Here is a 23515-nt window from a genome sequence, read left to right as displayed (position 1 = left end):
GTACGTGTGCACGTGGGGCTGACGGCGCTGCAGCCTCTGCCTCCTACCTTGAACTCCGCTGCCAGGGGGTTGCTGGCCCTCTCCAGGGAGGTGGTATCCAGGCGTTTCTGGTAGCTCTCTAGACGGTGCCGGTTCTCCGTCTGCTTCACAGCCTCGTTCACGTACTTGAGAATTTCTCGGCACTGATCCCGGGCCCGGCAGAGTTTCTCGTGCTCAGTGGTGCCACCTACCCATCGAGGTAGACAGGAGGATGTTAGGGCTCCTGCCTGAGAAGTGTGTCAGGGCCCAACAGTACCTGGCTACCCACAGCCATGGTGACTGGCCTGTCACAAACCAGCAGGTATGGGCGTAGACACGCCACCCTTGCCTAACAGTATAAGGATAACTCATACCGAGGGTCCCTGGGTTTCAGAGCACTGCTGATGGCTCCCAGGAATTCCTGCCTAGACCACAACGAGCTTTGTGGGGTGGGGGTGGGAAGGAGGGGGGCTTTGGGTAACGGTAATGATGGTGCCTCCCTCTAGCAACACCTGTTCAAACCAGACTGCAGTTCTTCCCACTTCTACATCCAGACATCGATGGCCCAAATTTGAAGGTGGCGAAAAGGTACTCAGGATCCCAGGGACAGTGGCAACCTGGGGCTAGACTTTCTTTTTGGCACTCCTCTGGAGTAACCACGCACAACTGTATCTTTAGTGCACTGCGCAGAGATGTCCGGCGGGGGGATGGATGGGGTTAAAATCCAGCCAAGGCCTCTGGTGGGGGACCACGATCATCAGAGGAGCCGCGGCGCCCCTGTGTGCCAACCCGCGTCCGATCAGAGGCTTTCCACTGATGTGCAGAGGCCCCACAGAGGCCACAGGCGGCCCTTCCCTCCTCCTGCTACTGAGCACCTAACTTTTGCCATTTATTTATTTATTTATTTACTTTTGGTCTTTTGTCTTTTTAGGGCCGCACCTGTGGTACATGGAGGTTCCCAGGCTAGGGGTTGAATCGGAGCTGTTAGCTGCTGGCCTACATCACAGACACAGCAACGCGGGATCCGAGCTGCGTCTGCAACCTACACCACAGCTCACGGCCACGGCGGATCCTTAAGCCACTGAGCGAGGCCAGGGATCAAACCCAAGTCCTCATGGATGCTAGTCGGGTTCATTAACTGCTGAGCTATGAGGGGAACTCCCAAAGCACATTTATAATCATCTTTTTTTGAGACTGACCCTGACAACACAAGGATGAAGACTTGAAGACCAGAGAGGGCAAGTGACTTGCGCAGGTCACAGAGCAAGTCGGTGCTAGAAGCAGGGTCTGAGCTGAGCCCTACCTTCCGTGTGCTTGATGATGTTCTCCAGCAGCAGAGGGTACTTGGTGAGCCGCTGCATCTCGGAGATGATGAGGTCTCTAAGCTGCAGCCGCCGGCACTGAGGGTGGCTCTCGGCCTCCTGGATGGAAGGAGGCACAGAGAAAGATGTGAGCCCAGGGTAGGAGCTGGCCTGCGGCTCAGGACCCGGAGGAGGGTGCAAATGCCAGACAGGTCCTAATCCCAGAGGGTCACTGAGAAGTAGTGGTGACAGCTTCTTGCTTAAATACTTAGAGTGAGGTTGGTGGAGGTGGGGCGACAACAACCCAGGAAGGGCTATGGTGAGGGGGCCCTTCTGACGGCAAGTCCAGAGCATCTGTCCTGGGGGTGGGTATGTGTCGGTGTTTCTGAACAGCAGGGTGGGGGAGGGTGTGGAGGGTGCAGCAAGTTGCTGGGTTACCCTCCCTGGCAGAGACAAGAGGCCAAGGCACCCAGAGCTGGGGCCGGGAGGAGAGCTGGGGAGACGCCGGGCGAATTAGTTAACTTTCCCCCTCAGCTCTGCTGCGCTGTGACTGAACTGGCTGCTTTTAGAGGCAACGAGCAGCACCTGCATGAAGAGCTGGAACCGGCTCTCCTTGCGCTGCCTGGTCTTGATCAGCTCCAAAGCGATGGACTGATAGGAGCAGAACTGCGCGGCCACCTGCTGGAGCTCCTCCCGGGCAGGGCCGTCGAACTGAGAGGCAGAACAGACACCACTCGGCCTCATACCCCTGCCTGGGACCCCCTGCCCCCACCCCCCGCCTCCTCCAGGCCTGGTGGCCATACCCGGGCCAGCATGAGGTCACTGATTTCTTTGATGATGGGGCCCTCCTCCCGGAGCTTCTTCATGGCTTCACACCAGGAATCTGGGGCGAAGAGAAGAGACACAAGTGCCTGGGGTGAAGCTGCCCGGCCGGGCTCTCTGCGATGAGAGAAGTGCCATGGGGAAGGGTCCGGAAGCCATTTCACTTATGGGGGAGCTGGAATGCTGGCTTCAGGCTGAACATCAGGTTCTCCCACCAAAGAGGACTGGCGGGGCCTATCTGCTCAGGGAGGGGGTGGGGGGCGGGCGAGACCAGAGCAGGAACCTGAAGGCTGGCCAGGGAAGGGGGAGGCGGGGCGGGCTCCTCACTGTGGATCTCGATGAGCTCGGGCAGGTTGGGGAAGAGCCGGGCCAGCTCCTCCCGGGGCAGTAGGCCCTCCTTCTTCATCCGCTGGTAGAAGATCAGGTCCAGGACCCGGAGTGTGCGCAGATGGGAAGCCTCTGTCACAAACAGCTCTGAGCGGGGGTAGTGACGAGGAGGGGCAGAGAGGTGGGAAGAAAACCAATTAGCAAGGATCTAGAGTCACAACTGAGACCTCTGAACCCCTATACCTTTGGTGCTGGTTTCAGATGGCGCATCAACTCCTCTCTCCCCAGGGCTGGCGAGAACCGCAGCATCGACAGTCCTGCCCCCAGGGCCCCATCCTGTGTTCTCTACCACCCTCTGCATCTGAGATGCTCTGCACCTGTTCCCACATGAGTTGGGGTGGACGGGGGGAGGTGGAGCTGGTCCTCACCGTTGATGACCTCCTGCCGGTCAATCTCCCTCTGGCTTAGCCCAGCCACCACATCCTTGCCCACTGTGTGCTGCCAGTTCTGGGCATCTGGCTCTGGCTCCAGATCAGACAGATGGCCCAGATCATCTTCCAGGAGGTTGGGGAGGAGGGCATCTGTGCAGAACCCCAAGCTGGGGGACTCAATACTCCTGGGGGAACAAGCAGCTCAGCATCACTCGGAGGAAGAATGCAAACGTGGGGTTTTTCCTTCCCTCTCCTGCCCCACCTGCCTGCCCTGGGCCTATGGGAAACCAGCAGGCCACGAAGAGGAGCTGCACCACTGACCAGCCACTGGAAGAGGGCAGGGGCAGCCGAGCATGGCGGGGACACGGATACCTACCAGGCCTGTCCTCACTCACCTACGGCCCATTTTGGGGGTGAAGGGAGGGGTTGGGTTCTCAAGAGACCTGTGGAGAGAATGTCAACTCTCAGCCACCCTCTGCCGCTGCCCCCCGACCCCCCATCAGCAGGCTGAGCCACTGAGCCCTGACCACCTGGTGGAGAGGCTGGAGGCAGAGGACGAGGCTGACTGGTGGAGGCGGGCGGCCTCTGCGGCGGCGTCCATGTCCACGTCGCTGCGAGAGCGGGGTACGTTCTCCGCCTTCCGAGACCGCTTCATCTCCTCCCGGCCCTTCAGGCTCTCAGAGCGGCCCAGGCGAATCTCCGAGCGTGAACTGGATGGAAAGGGCAAGAGGCCTTGGGATCCTGTATCTGGCCAGCTCTTATCTGCTGCCCCATCTCAGTGCTGCACGCATCCACCCCAAACACCAAACCAAAGGACCCGAACTCTGGCGGCAGGTGCTGCTCAGCTGACAAACCGCTTTTGCTAACAGCTCCTTCTCCCCAGCCAGGCGTGAGGGGCATAGCCTCTTCACTTTCCTCATGGCAGGTCAGGAAGGGATCCTAACAGGAAGGCGAAATCTGGGACTAACCATCAGACTTGTGGGGTGTCCAGATGCCAAAGACCCTGAGGCCTCAACAGGAAAGCTGTGGACACTGAAGTCCCTCATCAGGGACCACAAGGGCCCACCCTCCCTGCCCCTGGGCCGTCTTGTGGCCAGCCCATCTTGCCCTCTGCTTTGACTTTTTTTTTTTTACTGAGTCTGTGGCATGTAGAAGTTCCTGGGCTGGGGACTGAACCCGAGCCACAGCAGTGACTACAAGCCACAGCAGTGGCAACGCTGAATCCTCATCTGCTAGGACACCAGGGAACTCCCACCCTCTGCTTTGGAACAGAGGCTGGGAGTTCATGTCCTGCCTCGGACTCTGCCTGAGGTGGATCTCTCTCCTTCTACGAGATCTTTTACAAGCTCCACCTTCACACAGTTTTTTTTGTTTTTCTTTTCCCCCCCTTTTTTGGCCATGCTTGCGGCCCGTGGAAGTTCGCAGGCCAGGGATCCTTCACACTCTTTCATTCTCCACACTGCCTTTCAGAAATTCTACCTGCTGTTGGATTCCTACTCCTCTAGTTGTGATGTGGGTTGTGGGTTTCTTCCATTCTTATCTTGAAGGCATCCTTTCTGGGCTTCCAGGCCCCTCCTGGGAGCAGATGACTCAGGAGGGTGCTGACAGGGGCCTGTGTACTGATGGGCAGGAACTTGCTCCCTGGCCCGCCAGGCTTGACCACAGAGGGTCTGTGGGGCCTGGCGAGATGCTGACGACTGGGTGCTGCTCTTTTTGAGTCCTGCAGGGCACCAGCCCTGTGACAGCCGCCATCTCTGACCCCTAGCTGCCCCAGGATGGTGCCTCCCCCCGTGGCCCTGCTGGGCTGGTTCTTTGCTGACATTATTACTCATCTACATCCTGCTCTGCCTCTAGGACCACAGACGGCCTGGAGAGTCTGGAGGGCTCTTAAGAGCACAGCAGGTTGCTGCCATGAAGGAGCCAAATGGCTGGGTCTCCATTTCTCAAGTCTCTCTGAGCTGCCGGAGGCCCCAAAATGCCGCTCCTCCCTGGGTCTTGAGGGTTCGTCTGCAGGATTAGAAACCATACTAACAGCTGATTCCCTATTGAACTCACCCCCTGAAGTCTGTTAGAACAATTCCGACACAGACTAACTCCAAACACTTTCGCCAGTGCCCATGGGTCACTTTGGTGTCACAACAAACCTCATACAATGGAGGTTACTGGTACCCAGAAGCGAGGAACGTTCCCACCAACAAGCGAGGTATTCAACCCATCTCTGGCCTCAAATTCCTAAACCCCTGCCCAGAACTGGGGTGGGTGCGGGTGGTGCTTCTACCTGTTTAGTGTCTATGACGGCCTCTGACCCACCATTGCTGCCGATGCCACTTCTGAACTTGTCAGGGAGCTTATAACCATCAGATCCAAAGGCTGCTGCTCAGTACATTTGGGACCATGTCTCAGGGCAAAGTTACCTAACGACTTTCAGGGCACAAGTTTACAAACGGTCCCAAGTATCTTCTCCAGGTGTTGACAGTCTATCTTCTAACTGTGTATCTGAAACATCTATAAAACCATACCCACCCCAGCAATCACATCCTTTGTATATTTAATCTACCCAGTCCTATCAGAACTCAACCTCTCACCCGAGTGCAGATATAATCTTTATCCTGCCTAAATCTTTGTTAATTCTCACTACTGCCAAAGTCTTTAACATGTGTTAAACTTATAAAGACTTAGTATTACAGAAAGGAGTAACCTCGCATATGAGCAGGAGTGTCTGACTTAAGAGTTTGGTAAATGGTTATTTTGGGGGTGAAATGCTTTGACCATCTGGGCTGCTATGTGCTGCCTTGCTTCTGTGCAGCATGTGGTCCAGCTTGGCAGTGTACACGGGAACTATTTGCATATACACAAGACCGCATTTATGCTACCTCAAATGTGACAGAAAGAATGTGCAGGGATGTTTCTGACTACAGGCAGTTCTCACTTTAAGTGCTGGCTGTAGAATTTTAGACATGACTTGATGGCTGTCATGTCACAGTCAAGACCAAGTCAAGTCCAAGTGTACGTTTCAGTGCCAGAGCAGGGTTCTCATTAGAACCCGGCCAAAGATGGAGAATGTGAGCAATGCCACAGCCTCTTTCCCCCTTTTTCTTCTTGAAAGGAGAAGAGCAGTTTATTTTGGATCAATGAGCTTTGGATTTCTCTGCTGAGATGGACATCGGATGCCCAAGTTTAATCATCTGCCTTTAAAGCACCCAGCAGACCTCTTCTCAAGCTCTCTTCTCCACGGGTGCCAAATACGATCTTTAGCCTGATTTTCCGATTTCCCAGGATTTCCCTGCCCCTCTCTGTAGTCTTTTATAGCTGCTTTATAATATAATCTAGCTTATTCTTAGGGTGGAGGCTGCTGAGTAGCCAGGGAGTGAATCCAGAGGAAACTTAAAAAAAAAAAAAAAAAAAAAAAAAATTCCCCACCTACAGCATATGAAAGGTTCCCGGGCCAGGGATTGATTTTGAGCCACAGTTGTGACCTATGCGGATCCTTTAACCCACTGTGCCAGACGGAGGAACCCGTGCCTTCGCACCAACCCAGGCTGCTGCAGTCAGGTTCTTTTTTTCCTTTTTTCTTTTTTTGTCTTTTTAGGGCCGCACCCACAGCATATGCAGGTTCCCAGGCTAGGGGTTGAATTGGAGCTGTAGCCACCGTGTGATGCCATAGCCACAGCAACGAGGGATCCGAGCCACATCTGTGACCTACACCACAGCTCACAGCATCGCTGGATCCTTAACCCACTGAGCGAGGCCAGGGATCGAACCCACAACCTCTCTGTTCCTAGTTGGATTCGTTTCCACCGCGCCACGACGGGAACTCCATAGTTGGATGCTTAATATGTGCCATGGCGAGAACTCCCAGAGGAAATTTTAAAGGCATGGGGTTCTTTGGAAGGTCAGGGGCCTCCAAAGAGGCCTCTCTCTCTCTCTCTCTCTGACTAGCCTAATGACCAACACATACTATGTCCGCTGAAGATATCCAGGCAGGAAGGTTGTCGGGAGAGAGAGAGCGCATTCTATAGTGAAGCCTTATAGTCTGGGGGTGGGGGTGGGTTAAGTAGCTGGCATTAAACCCGAGCCCCAAACCCTGCTCGTGCCTCCCTCCCTGGGCAGCTAGCAGGCCCCTTGTAGCCACTGCTACCTGTCGCTCTCCAGCAGGTCCTCAGGAAAGCTTCCTGTCGAGAGTCGCTGAGTCCCAGGCTCGGGGGCATCATACTGCTGGTTGTTCTCAAAGTGCTGAATGATGTTCCTCACGTTGCCTGGTTTGACTGGAAGCAGAAAGATAATGAAAGGTACTCTGCTTTCTGCTCAGGGACGACTTCTCAGGGCCCTCACTCCCCTCTAGCCCAGAAGACAGCGATGAGCAAGCATGGATGAGAACAGTATGGGGCTGAGAGTCAGGAGACATGGTTCGAACCCTGGCTCTTCTACTCCGCCGCGTGGCATGGCCCATCTCTCCACCTTTCTCAGTACACTCTTTCCTCAGGTGCAGAGTGAGAGGGTCTGGAAGCACATTTGCTGTGGCTATTCCATTTGGCGTTCACATTCTTTATCATTCTTTATTCTCTATCACTCTTAAGGCTTGAATATCGTGGTGAGGTTTTTCCCAAGAGCCAGGAACAGGTTAAAAAAAATAGCCAGGAAGACCAAAAACACATCTACCTGTGATTTGGCCATGTTGCCAGACTATCCTGAGCATTTTTCAAATTTATGTTACTTTCCAAGTTCACTGCTTCTAGTTTTCCTTGACTTTCCTTCTTGTTCTTTCTGCCCCCACCCCTGCCTCTTGGTCATTAAAGAATCAGACCCTTCATTACCGGTGTGTGTGTGTGTGGGGGGGGTTGTCTTAGGAGAAACAGCAGAGAGATGTCACTCTCTGACATTCAAATCCAGATGCTTTTCAGAGCTAAGGCAAAAGAGAGCTGCTCTTATCCAAAGCTGAGGGGGCAGATAAAAGAGTAAAAAGCCGTAAGGGATGTCACATGGAGACCCCGGAGAAGCTAGGCTCAGGGACTCAGTAGTTCCCATCTTCAAGGTCATTTAGCTCAGCTCCAGGTCCAGGATGTCAGAACAGGAGGTGGGCTAGAGATGCTGCTTTGCCTGGACCAACAGGAAGGATAAGTGGGATGGGGAAGCTAAGACAAATAACCCTTGGTACCAGGCCCTGGTCTTAACCATATTAATCAGAGATTTTCTTTCTGTCGCACCCACGGCATATGGAAGTTCCCAGACAAGGGGTTGTACCAGAGCTACAGTTGCCGGCCTACACCACAGTCACAGCAACTCGGGATCCAAGCCATGCCTGTGACCTACACCACAACTCACAGCAATGCAGGATCCTTAGCCCACTGAGCGAGGCCAGGGATCGAACCTTCATCCTCATGGATACTAGTCATTACCACTGAGCCACGATGGGAACTCCTAATGAGAGATTCTGACATTGGCACATACACTCTTACAAATCTTCCTGTGTATCTAAGCTTGAGATTCATAAGAGAATTTCCAAGCCAGAAGAAACAGAAAAACATTTAGCTGGTCTCTTCAAAGCTCACCACTTCATGTTCTTTAGGCAGGTGACATTTTGCTGAAACTGGAAAATATGTGGCTGTGTGTATGCGTTTGGAGCAGGGGCTGTTACCATCACTCCCATCTTGTAGATGAGCGTCAGATCTACCTGTCCCAGACTGAGTGTGCTTGAAGACCTTGGGGCAGCTGCAGGAGCCAGGGGCAGCTGCACAGCCACAGCCTTGAGCGTCCCCTGGCTGGGTGATGATGCGGCCGCCTGGGAACATCCTATAACAGAACGCCTCCAGGCGGAGCCCACAGCGCCCTCTCCCACTGGCCACCGGAAAATGCCCAGTTGTTCCTGGGATATAGTTACACTCTAGCTGTGACAAGCAATAGGTGTGGTCCTGAGATTTGGTATAAGTGAATAACCCAGAGCAACAGTAAAACAAACAGCTAGAGAGGAGCACATTTTTGAAAAAGAGCAGTTTTCACTGGTAGCATTTGCTCTCCTTCCTCCATTTTCTGAGTGACCATGAAACTAAACAAAAGTCAACTGTACGTTACTAACAATCACGTTCTTTTGCTAATAAACAGGGGCAAGAGCGATGATCCTAAATGGCCAAGTTCTCAACACTGAGGCTTTTTAGCTTTGGTGGGTGTTTGGTCTTTAGATACACATACAGATTTGTCTGATGTCCTGGGAACCTGAGAACATCAAATCCAATCTTGAAATGATAATAGAAAGATCTGACTCAAAGGTGGTGAATCCCCAGCATCCTTATCTTGCTCCTGGGATCTGTAGCCCCACCCTGGGTGTTCCTGTCCCCTCTCAGGCTGACACAAAGCAGCAACTTGGGCAGGGCTGCTGGTCTCAGGCCCGCTGCTTGCCTCATGCTGGCCCGGGGCAGGGTGGATGGGAGGAAGTATGTGTTAAGAACTAAGGGTCTGGGTTTCAAGCTTGTTCTTTTATTTTTTTCCCATTGTTTTATGGACTTTTTCTTTATGGCCGCACCCATGGCACATGGAAGTTCCCAGGCTAGGGACTGAATCAGAGCTGCAGCTGTGACTAGCTGGATCCTTTAACCCACAGTGCTGGGCTGGGGATAGAACCTGCACCTCTGCAGTGACCTGAGCCCCTGCAGTTGGATTCTTAACCCACTGTGCCGCAGAGGGAACTCCTTTTTTCTGAATTCTTTATTTTTATTGTTTACAATAGCATAGCAAGCCTAGGAATTTAACTGTAAAAATAATTTTGAAAACCATTATTTTCGTCACTTTATATGAAATGAATTCTAGCAAAGATTAACTTCCTAATTGCATCTCACTGCTATCTCTCCTCTTGATTTACTACAGAACCTAGAATATATTAATCACTTAATTGTATGCATATGGACCTTGTTGATGGGAAATAAACCTGTCTAGTTCTAAGTGCTAATAAGCCTTTTTGGGTTACTATCTATTATATGTATATATATATATATACATATAATATATAGTACATATATATATATATATTTTGCTTTTTAGGGCTGCACCTGAGGCATATGGAAGTTCCCAGGCTAGGGAGTCAAATCAGAGCTCCAGCTGCCAGCCTAAGCCATAGCCCCATAGCAAGCCAGGATCCAAGACACATCTGCGACCTACACCACAGCTCAAGGCAATGCCGGATCCTTAACCCACTGAGTGGGGCAGGGATCGAATCTGCATCATCATGGATACTAGTCAGGTTTGTTCCTGCTGAGGTTTGTTCCCACAACAGGAACTTCCTATATATTTATTTTTAATACACAGATTCTAGAAGATATCAGGTCCTCTAACATACATGGGTTAGGGTCATTGTTTTTAACTGTTGCAAAGTTAGGAGTCTAAAGAGACAGAGGTGCTACAGTGAAGGGCTTAAGTAAAGGAGATGACAGAAATTAAAATACCCCAAAGCAAAACTGTTAAAGGCTCATTATTAACTAAACAAAACAAAACCAAAAAAACCCCTCACATAACATTCAAAAATAAGGATTTTTATAATTTTTTCAATTGAAAACAAAATCTGAGGAATTCGTATGGGACATTTCAACATGTGAGGGTTTTCCTCACTGACACAGAGCCCTGGATTTTGGAGCCCCATCCATGGAAAGGTGACAATGAGGGAGAAAGGCCTCAGGCCATGGAACAGTCTCTGAGGGCCCAGAAGCTGGTCTCTGCAGGCACCTAGAGGAGCTGCTCCTGGGGGGCAGCGCCCCAGCCCCACCCACCCTGCATCAGGCAGGCAGAATCCTGTGCCCAGCGTGAGGACAGGAACCCCTGGGCAGGGCTTTGTGCCACAGGGAGCTTCTACAGCAATGGAGGTGCATATAAGAGCAATGGGGTGAGGAAAGGGAAGGAAGAAGGAGAGCCAGGGCAGGAGGAGACGAAGAAGGAGAGGAGAAGGGCAGACAGGACTTGGGAAATGGAAACTCAATGCTAATGCAAAGAAAAACCCAAAGAAAATGGTCCTTTTACCTTCCACAGGGGACAAGGGAATATGAAATGCTAAAAGAAAACAAACAAAAACAAAAGTAAACCATGAAAAGTCGAATTAATGTTTCAAGAGTCAAAATAAAAATTATATCAAGCAGGAAAATGAAAGGTAGTGGCAAAAATCAGGGCTGAGCTAGCGAGTCCCCGCCTTCCCCCACTTCCTCCAAGGCAGCAATTTCCGGAAAGGCAGCTGGCCCCGGGCCATCGCCCTTCCCGGGTTCCCAACACTAATTCTGGGGTCTTAAGATAGTGACTGGGAGGGCCAGCAGCAACGTTCAGAGATGACACACAGCTGGGAAGAATGGGTGACAAGCTCAATGGAGGTCTGGTTACCAATGGCATGAGGGGAACCTCTGGGGCCCCAACCTGCCCCCTTTCTACCTAATTCTGCTAAACAGTAATTGAAACTCACTATCAAGGGCCCATCCTAACACACAGGCCCTCAGGACAGACCAATCCCAGGGATGAAGGCGAAGCAGGCACTGACTGTCAATAGGGCAATCTTGCCCAGGGGGAAAGTTCCTCTTCATGGCTGCTCAGTACCTACAACCGGCTTTGAGTTTCTAGACCCATGGACTGGCTCGGCCTCCTTGGCTCTGCAGCAGTTACCTGTACCTCAGGCGCCTGTGCTGGGGGTGGCGAAGGGAGAAGACAGGAGCGCTGAGGGCAGGCTGCGATCTCGGAGTCTGGGCCTGTGGCTCCCAGATGCACAGGAAGACCCTCTGCCCATGAATTGGCCTGTGAAGGAGCTGGGATCCCCGCCCAGTGCCTTCTCCCCAAATACTCACTGCTCTGGGAAGAGCCTTTGGGCTTCCCGATGTACTTGAGGATTGGGTTTCGCTTCTTGTCCTCCAAGGCATCCTTTTCTTTCTTGGAATTGCTGCTCTGCTGAGACAAAAGACGCTAGGGTTTGGAGAAGGTCCCAGTACCCTAACTTGGCCATGGATCCCCCTGTCACTGCCCCAATGACGGGCCCTAAACAAGTAACTGGAAGACAGACTCATGCCTGTACCCAGGACCAGCACATGTGCTTCTGGCCTGGGGCTGGAGGAAGGGAGAGCATGGCTCTAGCCTGGGGATTCTCAATGACTCCACGTCCAAAGGCAGCTAGACCCCAGTTTGCCTCAGTGCAGGGGGCCACACCCAGAGATGCAGGGGGCCACACCCAGAGATGGCTGCTTTCTGGGGCAGCTCTGTCACCTTCTTGGTCTTCGGGAAGAAGGGTAGCCACTTGTCCTTGTCAGGAGCAGACTGGGCCTTTTCAGCTGCGTTGGAAGGTCGTGTTTCTCGAAGGCGGATCCCCGCATGGCTCATGTAGGTGTTGAGGGCGAAGTCCATGGGGGCACTGCGAGAGGAACGGGGGTGAGAAAGCTCAGCAGGTGGCAGAGCCCGAACTCTGCTGCACAAAATCTCGCCACCACCCGGTGGGTGGCGAAGAGCCAGGGTGTTCGGAAGGACGCCTGGGATATTCAAATGGGACAGCAGGCAGAAGCCAGCAAAAGTCTTGGCTGTCATGACTTCTAGAAGTTGTGTTCTTTTCCTACACAGAACTCCACCTGACGAGAGGACAGGGGTCTGCGGAAGGACGTGTCAGTTCCCCAAACAAAAGCAGGTAAGGAGAACAGGCCTGGAGAATCGCTGTGGCCCACGGCTAATGTCCTCAGGCACACACGAGAGGGCTGAGTGGCAGACGGATGGGGGAAAAATGCCAAGCGGCCCCTCTAAGTACAGGTCAGTTGCCTTCGCCACCAAGCTCCCACCCCCGGGACAGGGGGGAAAAAGAGATGGAAAGGATCTGGCGAGTCGCTTCCAAGTGCCACGAATGAAACTATCCAGATCTCTGTGTTTAAAAATCTATTTGGCTCTCAATTTGGAAGATGGATTATCCACTTTGCGGATTCAATGAAGCAAATGCTTTGGCCCTGGCTTTCCTCCTCTCTCAAACAGACTTCTAACCCCACCGTCTCTCCCTTATGAAGTGTGTGTATGCTCAAGGAATGCACACTCATTTAACATCGCCTGCTGAGAAACAAAAAGACATGTATGTATACAGGCTGAAAGGGAAAAAGTGTGCCAAGAAAAGCCGTGTGTTGTGCCCCAGCTCCCCAATGCAGGGGCTGCTCCCGGGGGGTGACCCCATCACTGTTCCTTCTTTAGGCGGTTTACGAGAGAGAAGTGGGGAGGCAGACACAGGGCGACGTGGGTGGAGGAGACCAGGAGCAGGAGTGCCGGGAGGGCTGGCAGCTTGGTGTCTTCACACCGAGGAGCAGACACACGTCCCAGGCAGCGACCTCCTTGTGCTATGGTTACACGGGCGTCTGGGAACTAAACTTGCACAGCTGGTGATCCTATGATGCTGCGGGTTCCCCTGTGATGGGCAGAGATGCAAAGCCCGGTAGCTCAATTCCACTCCTTCCCACCTTGAAACCACACCACAGACTCACTCACCTCCTGTCTTCCTCGTATTTGGACCTGGAACAAAAGAAAGAACAGATGACTCAGACTGCAAAGGCAGAGGCTTGTCCGCCTGTGCCACACCGGGAGGCGGGTGAGTTCTTTCCTAGAGGAAGGGATGGCGGGGAGGGAGTCAGACTCAGACTCCTGGTCTCAGCCCTGGAGCCGCCTTGGGGCTCAGGAGGTGCGGGTCCTCACTCCGCTGAGGGACTCAATGGGCAGAGAGTGATGATGATGATGGAGTCCTTCTAGCTAAAAGGAAGGGGCGCGTGGCAAATGCAGCCTCTGGCTTGCTATCTGTTTCAGCCTCTGAAGTTAGGGAGGAAGAGGCTCCTCCCTGTGTCCACCTAGAACTCAATTAGAAGGGTCGGGCTGACACTGAGGCAAGAGGAAAGACGGTGAGACAGCGGAGATAATACCTTGGGACCTGATTCAGGGGAACCTATTTAAAAGAGGTAAGTGGGAACAGCAATTAATATCTGTGTGCTCGCTATGGGCCAAGGGCTATTTACATGTATACTATTTATACCCAAATAATCCATTACATCTCCATTTAATGAAACGGAGGCTGCATTCTTTTAAATACAAGCCATTAGAAGCAGGGTGCCTATGCTGTCAATAACAATCCCATGTAATTCTGTGGTGCCTACAATCTCAGAACAGGCTCTGGCAGCTTTTTTGCTTCCATCCCTGGTGTCATCGGGGTGATCAGCGCCATCTGATCGCTAGGGAAACTAAGGCCCAGAAAGATTCAGGGCTCAGCTGAAGGTTGGAGGGTTGTTTTCAAAGACGAAATATGTCCTCTCCGTGGGACCTCTCATCAAATGCCAGATTCCTATTGGCAGCTGCCTACTCGGTTCTCCACTTTGATGTCTAAAAGAGATCTGAGATTTTGACACGTCTGAAACCGAGGCCCTGATTTTCTACCACAGGATCGCTTCTCACACAGCTGTACCTAACTCAACGGATGGCAGCTTCGTCCTTTTAGTCATTTAGGTAAAAAACGTGGAGTTTTTTTCCTTTTCCTTGGTTTTTCTTTCTCTCACATCCTATACATCAATTGTTAGGAAATCCTCCCGTTGGCCCTCCTGTCAAAACATACCTGGAACTCCTTTCACAGCCCCAGGGGCAATGCTCCCATGCCAGCCCTACCGGGGGACTTCCTGTAACTGACCTCCCTGCCTGGAACCCTCCTTTGCTCTCCCACCACTCTCAAGTTGCTCCCGGCTCCAACGGTTCCTCATTCACTGGGAGGAAAGAAACTTACAACTGTCCACAGCTTCTGGGAGGCCGCCTCTCCTGTCGCCCCTCTGACTTCTGCACTCAAACATGTCAAGCATGTCGCTCCTCTGCCCTGGCTGTTCCCTCTGCCTGGGATGCTCTTCCTCCAAGATGTTTCCGAGGATGCCCATGCCCCCTTTCCGAGGATGCCCATGCCCCCTACATGTAAACGTCTGGATGAGGCGCTATTTGAAGGTGCAATCCCCTGGCTCAGATGCTCCTGGGCCCCCTTGGCCTGCTCTGTTCCCTGATCCCCAACCCTCATTTTCTAATGTACTCTGCAATTTACCTGCATAATACACACTGCTTTTTCTTCCCACAATAGCACAAGCTCCACAAACATTGTTTCTCTACTAATGCATCCCAGGAGCCTAGAACAGTGCTTAGCACCATCGGAGACTCCATAAAAACTTGCTGGCTTGAAGTATCAGCATTAGTAGAGGCTACAGAGATTGTCTAGCCCAAGATCTGTCATTTTATAGATGAGACCGAGGGGGATGCAATGGCTTGATCAAGGTTACACAATTACTGAGTGGAGAAGCAGTACTGGGGTGAAAATCTACCTCTAAGCCTGGAAGTGTCCCCACAAAGTCAACCCAGGCACCTGAAACACTTTAGAAAATAGGGCTGGAAAGAGGCATTCACAGCAGCTGTGCCAGGAGTTCCTTCGTAAGTTTAGTTTGGTTAGTCTTCCGATATGATTAGTTAAAAACGGTCTGATTCCTGTAAGCCAGTTCTGCCTGCCTCCTGAAGGAACTTTACCCCCTGGAGAATCACTGCATGGCTCTTGTACTCAGTGTCAGATGCGATCTTAGCGGCAGGAAGGGGCCAGAAAGCTCACTGCGATGCTGAGGCCCGAGGTTTGTTATAACCACCAAACTGCCCTCAGAAGCTCCAGGCTCCACAATTCCCTTGAAACTCCCACAGACCCGGCCTGAGAAATGGAGCAGGAGGGCAGGATTCTCCCCAGCTTTCGGGGGAAGAAGGATCAGGCAAGAAGTGGCAGAGGGGGAGGGACTAGGAAATAGACCCACAAACTGTGTCAAACTGTTGGGCATGTTCAGGGGTGGGAGTGGAACCGGAGACTCACAAAATGTCTCCTAGGGCAGCCAGCTGCTTCTCCGCCACCTGGCGCTCGCGGAGAGGGTCCCCATCCAGGTCCAGCAGGTCGTTTTCACCATACAGGCTGCCCAGCCCCAGCGTGCGCTTTGTTCTGAGCCAGAGAGCGAAAGAAACAAACGTATACCAACGTCTGACAGAGAGGTGCACAGACACACACACCATACACACACACCAACACACACACCACACACAAACACACACACACACACACACACACACACACACACACACACACACACACGAGACACATACCCCGCAGGTCAAGAACAAGGGTGAGGAGGCAGAGGGGAGAGCGGGGCGGGGGGCACCGGGCACCTGTAGTCCTGGATCTGCTCCTGGATGTCGGGCATGGCGGCCTCCTGAGCCTCGCAGAGAACAGCGCGCACATCCTCGCCGCTCCGCAGGCGCAGGTCTGTGGTGGGAGCCCAGACAGGAAGGGGAGGGATGTCGGGAGAAGGAGGTCACATCTGCTGAGCATCTCAAAGCCTCTTAGCTGCCTGTGGCACCGGGGGCAGAGGCTGGCTTTCTGCCCTCCTGTCAGCCAAGGGAAGTGGAGGCCTGGACCTACCAGGTCATTCCTGAATTCAGGACTGGAATTCTGACATCCAAGTCCCAAGGCAAGGACAAAATCGTTTCCGGGATGTTCCACACTCCATTGAGTGGAGAACTATTAAATCCCCTCTCTGCCTGTGTCCAGACACTGCCCTCTGACATTAAATGCACACCTCTGCAAGGCTCATCCTCATTCCACCGCCCCAGGGTCAGCTCACAAGGCTGCAAAAGGCAAGCACTGCACAGGAAACCCAACTTCCCACCAGAAACTGGAAGGTGTCTCTCCTGTCCTTGCACCTGGCTTCACTCAGCTGAGGCTACGTCTCCGGGAGTGGCTGGCCACCCTCTGCTCTGCTTTGGAGCAAGTTCTCTTTACCCTCTGTCTGTGCCCATTAGCTTTCCTATCATCCAGGCCTTTAAAGGACCTCTTTTTGAAGGCAGCTTTGAACCAAGACCCTCTAGAAAGCTCCTGTGATTAGCCTCTCAGGTTGGCACCCTTCCTTGGCTCTTCCACTCATGATTTGACAACGAGAAGGGAACAGAGCAATCACCTAGCTCACTGGCTCCCCACCCAGCACAGGTTTAGGAACACACACCACCAAAAACACAAGAGCAGAAACACTCCAGAGAGTCTGACTCTGCGGGTGGGGTGGGGTGGGGGAGGCCCTGGTTTTGGTAATTCTAAGACAGAAGCCCCCAAGGGATCCTGATGATGACCAGGCTTAGGAATCCAATTTCCTCTTTGTACAGATGACCCAACCCAGGCCCACAGAGGTCAGGTGCAAGGTTGGCAGAAGTGACCCTGGTCTCCTGACCAACTCGTGCCCTGCCGTGACAGGCTTGATCAGGCAGAGTAGCTCCCAGTGGTTGTGCTTGTCCATGAGCTACTTTGAGGAGCTCTGGAGGAAAGGTCCCCATATCCCCTATTAGAGAACAGCTGCCCAAGGTAGAGACTATGTCCCTTCCATCCCTGAAGCCACCTCTGAAGAAGAGACTAGATGACCAAGGAGCCAACTTACCAATCTCAGCCTGTAACATCTCCGGGACCTTCACTCTCAGAGGCTGAAAAACAGAAGAGGGGGCAGAGTGGTGAGGTCCACACACCCCAGGGCATGGTGGGAATCGTGCGGGGGCAAGGAGGGCTCTGGGCACTACCTCTCCTCCCCCTTTCCCTACACGACCCCACCTCCGCTCACCCATCTCCACTGAACTCTAGCTAGGGATTCTGAGAACTGGCATCGGAGGCTACGAGGCAAGCTGGGACTGTATATTCTGAGGGTGGTACCTGCAGTTTTCCTGCTCTTATTTCAAGGATCTCAGGCTGTACTGAATGGAAAGGTTCCAAAAAGTGGAGGGGGGGACAATTTAGCAGCAGGGGAGGAGTCTTACGAGGTGAGTCGATGGGCTCCCCTTCTCCTTCACCCCCCAGGGAACACGGGCCTTCTGCTACTGCATCTTCCAGTGAGTGCGCACGGCCTGGCTTTGGCTTTACGAGAACCTGACAGCTGGATCCTGGGGTGGTTCCATAACCACCACCAAGGAACAACTGGCAGCTCTAATCTCCTTACTCAAGACCCACTAAGGGGGCTAAAATTAAAATCTGGAGGTAAAAACAGTTTATTTCTCAATCTCATTAGTCCTAGTAGCTTACTGCCAGACGAGTCAAGTCATTTGGGAATGAGTTTAGTTGATCAGATTAGAAAGCCTAAGATGGGAACTGCCCTCTGCAGGCCCAGGTGCCGCTGCAGCGGGATCCCCGACACATCCTTGGGAACCACGTCCAGGGGTGGCGTGCGCATCCGCCCTGGTACTCGGGGGTCCCCTCCCTCTGGGCAGTCACAGCAAGACAGGCTGAGCCTCAGAAATCTGGGTGTGCCTCTTGGCTCACTGATTCTATCATCTGATGTCTCTGAGCCTGTTTCTTTGTCCCGGGGTGGGCAAGGCCAAGAGGGTTGAAGCGAACCATGGAACCAATGCAGGGGAGAGTAATCAGGAGGCAATGCAAGTTCCTCCTTTCTCCAAACATTTCAGAGATGCTTTCGGAGATGTAATGTGTATCCGACCTTGCTCCAAGCGGATCGAAAGAGGTAGAGAGAGATCGATCTTCAGAGAGTGGGGCTAGGAACAGAATCCAGGAATCCCTCCAAGAGCTTGTCTCCATTTGGCCTGAACTTTTTGCTCAGTTTTTCCTCTCTGCCTCTGAGTGGTCTAAACAATACAGTAAAATTGTAATCCACTCAATGACTGCCTTACCGCATTTTTCTCTAGGAAAATATTCCAGATGTCTTTTCCCAAGCTTCGGGAATCCTTGGGGTTTGTCTGCTGATAAACTTCTGCACACAAGTAAAAAAGCTAGGAGAGAGAAAATGGGTGAGAGCAGTGATTCTCAGCCTGGACTGCTTCTCCCCTCTGGGGACAACTAGCATATCTGGACACTTTTTTTTCTTTTTAGGGCCGCAGCCACAGCATATGGAGGTTCGCAGGCTAGGGGTCCAGTTGGAGCTACAGCTGCCGGCCTACACCACAGCCACAGCAACCTGGGATCCCAGAGGCCATCTGCGACCTACACCACAGCTCATAGCAATGCTGGATCCTTAACCCACTGAGTGAGGCCAGGGATTGAACTCGCAACCTCATGGCTCCTGGTCAGATTCGTTTCCCCTGCGCCACAAAGGGAACCCCGAGCAAGTGGATGCTGACTCTGGCTTCTACCAGTGGCAGGCCCAGAAAGAAAATCCAGCAGTGCGTGCCATGGCCAAGAAGCTTATTCTGAACAACAGGACAGCTGCCTCTCTCCCTCACCCCCCTTCCTTTCGAAGCAGCTGAGCAGAAGGACAGAAACCAGGAAGGCTGTGGCTCTGAGCGCTGCTGCAGGACCCCCACCCTCCATCCCTCACAATCCTTCCTGTCATCACCTTCAGCCTGAAGACCTTTTATCGCTTTGCCCCTCTGCCAAGTTTTCTCGTGGTAACACTGTATCCTCAAGGCCTGCTCTCTCAGCTCCCACAGTCAGCCTGAATCCACCTTCATTCAAAAAACCTAGAAAGACCATTCCCTCCAAGCTGACCCAGAATGACAGCTTTCCTGGACTGGTTCTTCCTGCTCCTCCCTGTGCTATGGAAGAGTCCCCTCCTTCTAGGTTGCATCTTCTTTTCTGTTCTGTCTCTGTCCTCGAGATGCCTGGCCATGTCCATGGATCTGACTTATGACACCTAGAGAACAGGGTCAGAGGCCAAGCACAAGCGGGCATGCAATTGAGGCAGATCCTTGTGACTTACCAGGGGTCCAGGGTCTGCCTGAGAGAAGATGTACCGTAGAAAGACCCCCAGGTGAGCTGGCCGGGACTTAAGTTTCTCGAAGTCCTGGAAAACGATGTCGCTCTGGAAGGCAGAAGGACAGACAGGGCTGGGGGCACAGCAGCACTGCCTGTTGCAGCTGAGCTCCCATGTGCCCCGCCTTCCAGGGCTGATAAGCGCGGCCCCCTCTCCCATGCTGCCTTGCAGCTGGTGCCAGTCCAACTGCTTCTAGTCCAGAGCAGCTGGTACAGAGAATGATGAAAGGAGAAAATCAGGAAACCGTTACCTCGTTGTTGAAATAACCCGGGTCATAATCTTCCTCTGGGCCAATAATTAAAGGCTTTGGGCTTTGATCTACACCCTGGGGGAGAGAGTCGAGCTGTAGAGATGAGAGGTTAGAGGACAGGAGTCTAGCCCCCTCAATGGTGTCTGGTTAGTGACAGCACAGCGCTGGCAGGGAAAGCCACACGGGGCTGGTAAACACTGGCGTCTCACTACCACCCCCAAATCTCAGAGAACAGAACAAATGATTTCCATTTGCAGGAAGGCAACTGCTTCTGGGTGGGGCCAGGCAGACTCAGAGCAGCCTGGTCACATGATGCATGAAGATGGGAAGTGAGAGAAAGTGTTCTCTTCCTGTTTGTGAAAGGAGTGTCAGCCCACAAAACAAGAACCTAGAGCTCCTGCTGGACTGTTGGGCTGAGGGCTTTGTTGGTCTCAACAGCCCCCGCCACAATACCTTCCAAAGCTACGGCTCTCGAGCTCCTGTGTGCTGTCCCCTCGTAGTCTCTGCCTCCTTGAGCAAAAGGGGATGGAGCTGATCCTTCTTCAACTCCACTTTCATCACTCCCCCTGCCTGCTCAAGAATCTATGATAGACCCCCATTTCCTGTCTACAATCCAAGCTTCTTTTTTTTTTTTTTTTTTGTCTTTTTGCCTTTTCTAGGGCCCTCCCGTGGCATATGGAGATTCCCAGGCTAGGGGTCTAATCGGAACTGTAGCCGCCAGCCTACACCACAGCCACAGCAATGTGGGATCCAAGCCGCGTCTGCGACCTACACCACAGCTCATAGCAACGCCAGATCCTTAACCCACTGAGCAAGGCCAGGGATCGAACCTGCAACCTCATGGTTCCTAGTTGGATTCGTTAACCATTGAGCCACGACGGGAACTCTTTGTTATTTTTATTTTTTTGTCAATCCAAGCTTCTTAGCTTGGCTTTTGGAGTTCCCCTCCATGCCACTGATTAGGTAGGACGATGAGAGGTTTCATGTTGTATAAACTTCTCAGATGCTTCGCTAGATATGCCTTTCTCCTAAAAGCTCCCTGAGCATTCAAAGATTTCCTGCCAACTGGATTTTTCACTCAATTTCCTCTACCTCATTTCCAGTGATTCCCCATTAAAGGCTATGCTCTGGAATCCATCTAGAGTAGGCACTTCTCATGCCTGCCTTTTCCCAGGTCTAAGACACCCTCCTACTCCACCTTTTCAAGGGGCTTTTCCTGACAGTTCCTTCCTGACACTCCTCACTCTTGTCCTCCTGGGTATTTACAGACTCTGTGCTCAGAATGAGCAAGTCATAGAAGCTGAAAGACTCAGAAGACATCTCGGGGATCAGAGTCTAGCACTCACTCACAATGGAACATTCCAAGTTGCAGAGTCAGGCTGATGTGCTGGGTCTGTATCTCTCAGACTCATTCTGAGAATCCTCCTCTCCCAACACCCTCGTCTCTGAATCCCTGGGGGCAGGGGGGTGTCCAGGATCCCCAGGGGGTACTGTATGACCATTCTGGCTCTAGCGAAACCTGAAAGCACTACATTTTTGCTTGTTTTTTAGTCTTTACAAACATGTAATTTTTCTGATTACAAAAGCAGAATATGCTTATCATTTAAAAAAAAAAAATCAAGGAGTTCCTGTCGTGGCTCAGGGGAAACAAATGTGACTAGAAACTATGAGGTTTCGGGTTCGATCCCTGGCCTCACTCAGTGGGTTAAGGATCTGGTGTTGCTGTGAGCTGTGGTGTAGGTCACAGACGCGGCTCGGATATGGCCTTGCTATGGCTCTGGTGTGCGTAGGTTGGCAGCTACAGATGTGATTCAACCCCTAGCCTGGGAACCTCCATATGCCCTAAAAAGTAAAGAAAAAAAAGAAAAGAAAAGAAAAAAAAAAAAAGAAAAAAAAGAAAAATCAAACACTGCAGAATGATGTAACAAAGCCTGAGTTCCCTATGATTCAACCCCCAGCTGCTGACAGTTTCGTAGCTTGTATAGGTTTCCACTTTTGCTCTTACTAACATAGATTATTATTAAGATGCTGGAACTATATTATGAGTAAATAACAAATTCAAATAGTTTTCAGAAGTTGGAACAAATTCAGAGAAGAAAGAAAAGGACTTTAAGATCAATTACTCCACACCTGCTCCTATTAGCCACCTAAAGGAAAACCTCCCTAAAGAACATGATGTGCACTGTACCAGACCTGACCCTACCAGGCAACCTGACCTTGGTCCTGTGGCCCTACTAAGGGGTGGGGGAAGGGGCAGTCTGGGAGGGGCAATCTAAGAGCAGCCAGGACAGGCAGCAGCCCTGCATTAGGCAGAAAAACTAAGTTCTAGTCTGATGCTACCATTAGCAAGCTGAGTCCCTGAATGATCCCTTAGCCTTTCTTTGTCTCAGTTTTCTCACCGAACGAAAATTCTAATGCCTGTCTCCTTTCCTGCTGGAGAGAATTAAATGAGATTTTTTTCTCTAAAGGATCTAACACAGCAGCTGGTGCACTAGGCATTTTAATACACCTGAGACCCATTTCTCTGCCTTTCCCCCGCCAAGATCTGAAAGTAACTCAACTCTACCCTACGGGTAGAACTAGAGCAACAAATGATATGATGTTGGCTTTCATTTAAGGTAACGGTAGATTTCCTTTAAAAATAAATTTAAGTTTTAAAAAGTGAGTTATATTGTAGAAAAACATTAAACAACATTTTATAGCTGGTATGAGGATACAGAAACAAAAATTATGGTGGTGGTACAGACAAACTTTTAAGAAACACTGCTTTACAAAACTTGGAGCTTTCTGCCAGTATCTCTAACAAGTAGTGACCTAGCTTCTGCCTGAACAATGACAGGCAGATCCCTGGCTCTTGAGTCAGCCCATTCCATCATCTGACAGCTCAGATTCTTTGCAACTTTCTCCATGGAGCCAAAATCTGTCTTCCTGAAATCTCACCGGGACTCAGTTCTACCCTTGAAAGCAGTGGCTTTCAAATCAGGTTATGCAGAAACTTAGGGCTCCAGAGAAGTGCCCCTGAGGGTGGGGGGAGGTTGCTTAAGGAAAGTCCGAGGTAGCTGAGTTTTCTGTATTAGGGTGCCAAATATAAGATTTTGCTTAAGAAAGGGACTTTGCTAAAGAAAGAGATGACAGAAAATTAGTATCCTGGAGAAACACTGGACAAAATTATTTCCTATTTGACACAGACACTAAAAGGAAGACAAGCGATCCGCTCCTTAGACATCACTTCCCTACAGATGTATTCATGGATTCTTTAGTCAGAAACTGAGCCTAACTTCCATGTATGTATTTATACCGTGGTTTTTTTTTTTTTTTTAAACTATTTGTCCTCTAGCAAGTGTGTCTCCCCAAACACGGGTGTAGTCTGATTATTCAAGGCCATGGATGGGTAACCCAGCTCTGAAAAGAGGCAAAGGGAAATGCAGGGTGGCTCTGACTCACCTGGTCGCTGCTGGGGAGAAGCGGTGCGTCTGAGCCCTGTCGCCTGTGGTGCTGGGCCATCCGGGCCATGATCACAGGGGAGGTTCGAGGGCTGTCTAGCCCAGGGTCTGACAGGATTGAGTTCCGATTCATCAATGACTGGAGGAACAGAAAATTCCTTGA

The 23515-nt window shown here is 51.7% G+C and overlaps 1 protein-coding gene across 26 annotated transcripts in view; it reads right to left on the bottom strand.

Annotated features, from left to right (window-relative positions):
• Positions 1 to 23515, bottom strand: part of ARHGEF11 (Rho guanine nucleotide exchange factor 11) — a 114510-nt gene that overhangs the window by 9939 nt on the left and 81056 nt on the right. For 8 of the 26 annotated variants that reach the window (XM_021089644.2, XM_085022685.1, XM_085022691.1 and 5 more), the window contains 20 exons: positions 23354 to 23491; positions 19910 to 19984; positions 19606 to 19707; positions 18581 to 18679; positions 17347 to 17389; positions 16091 to 16187; positions 15744 to 15866; positions 13367 to 13390; positions 12119 to 12263; positions 11707 to 11806; positions 10901 to 10930; positions 7038 to 7164; positions 3430 to 3609; positions 3295 to 3342; positions 2897 to 3084; positions 2469 to 2615; positions 2123 to 2202; positions 1905 to 2030; positions 1322 to 1439; positions 48 to 226 (listed from right to left, as the gene is read on the bottom strand). In XM_021089644.2, the coding sequence (XP_020945303.1) occupies positions 48 to 226; positions 1322 to 1439; positions 1905 to 2030; positions 2123 to 2202; positions 2469 to 2615; positions 2897 to 3084; positions 3295 to 3342; positions 3430 to 3609; positions 7038 to 7164; positions 10901 to 10930; positions 11707 to 11806; positions 12119 to 12263; positions 13367 to 13390; positions 15744 to 15866; positions 16091 to 16187; positions 17347 to 17389; positions 18581 to 18679; positions 19606 to 19707; positions 19910 to 19984; positions 23354 to 23491 (2169 nt within the window). The remainder of the gene's footprint in view (positions 1 to 47; positions 227 to 1321; positions 1440 to 1904; positions 2031 to 2122; positions 2203 to 2468; positions 2616 to 2896; positions 3085 to 3294; positions 3343 to 3429; positions 3610 to 7037; positions 7165 to 10900; positions 10931 to 11706; positions 11807 to 12118; positions 12264 to 13366; positions 13391 to 15743; positions 15867 to 16090; positions 16188 to 17346; positions 17390 to 18580; positions 18680 to 19605; positions 19708 to 19909; positions 19985 to 23353; positions 23492 to 23515) is intronic. The other 18 variants (XM_021089646.2, XM_021089652.2, XM_085022690.1 and 15 more) reach the window with 3 other exon arrangements.

The sequence above is a fragment of the Sus scrofa genome, chromosome 4 (assembly GCF_054392235.1).
Source record: "Sus scrofa isolate SSC_HxYL_T2T_F1_AM1 chromosome 4, Sscrofa_HxYL_maternal_Yorkshire_Landrace_v2.0, whole genome shotgun sequence".
NCBI classification, from domain to species: domain Eukaryota; kingdom Metazoa; phylum Chordata; class Mammalia; order Artiodactyla; family Suidae; genus Sus; species Sus scrofa.
Note: the sequence above shows the minus strand (reverse complement) of the source record. Positions and strands in the feature narration are given on the sequence as shown.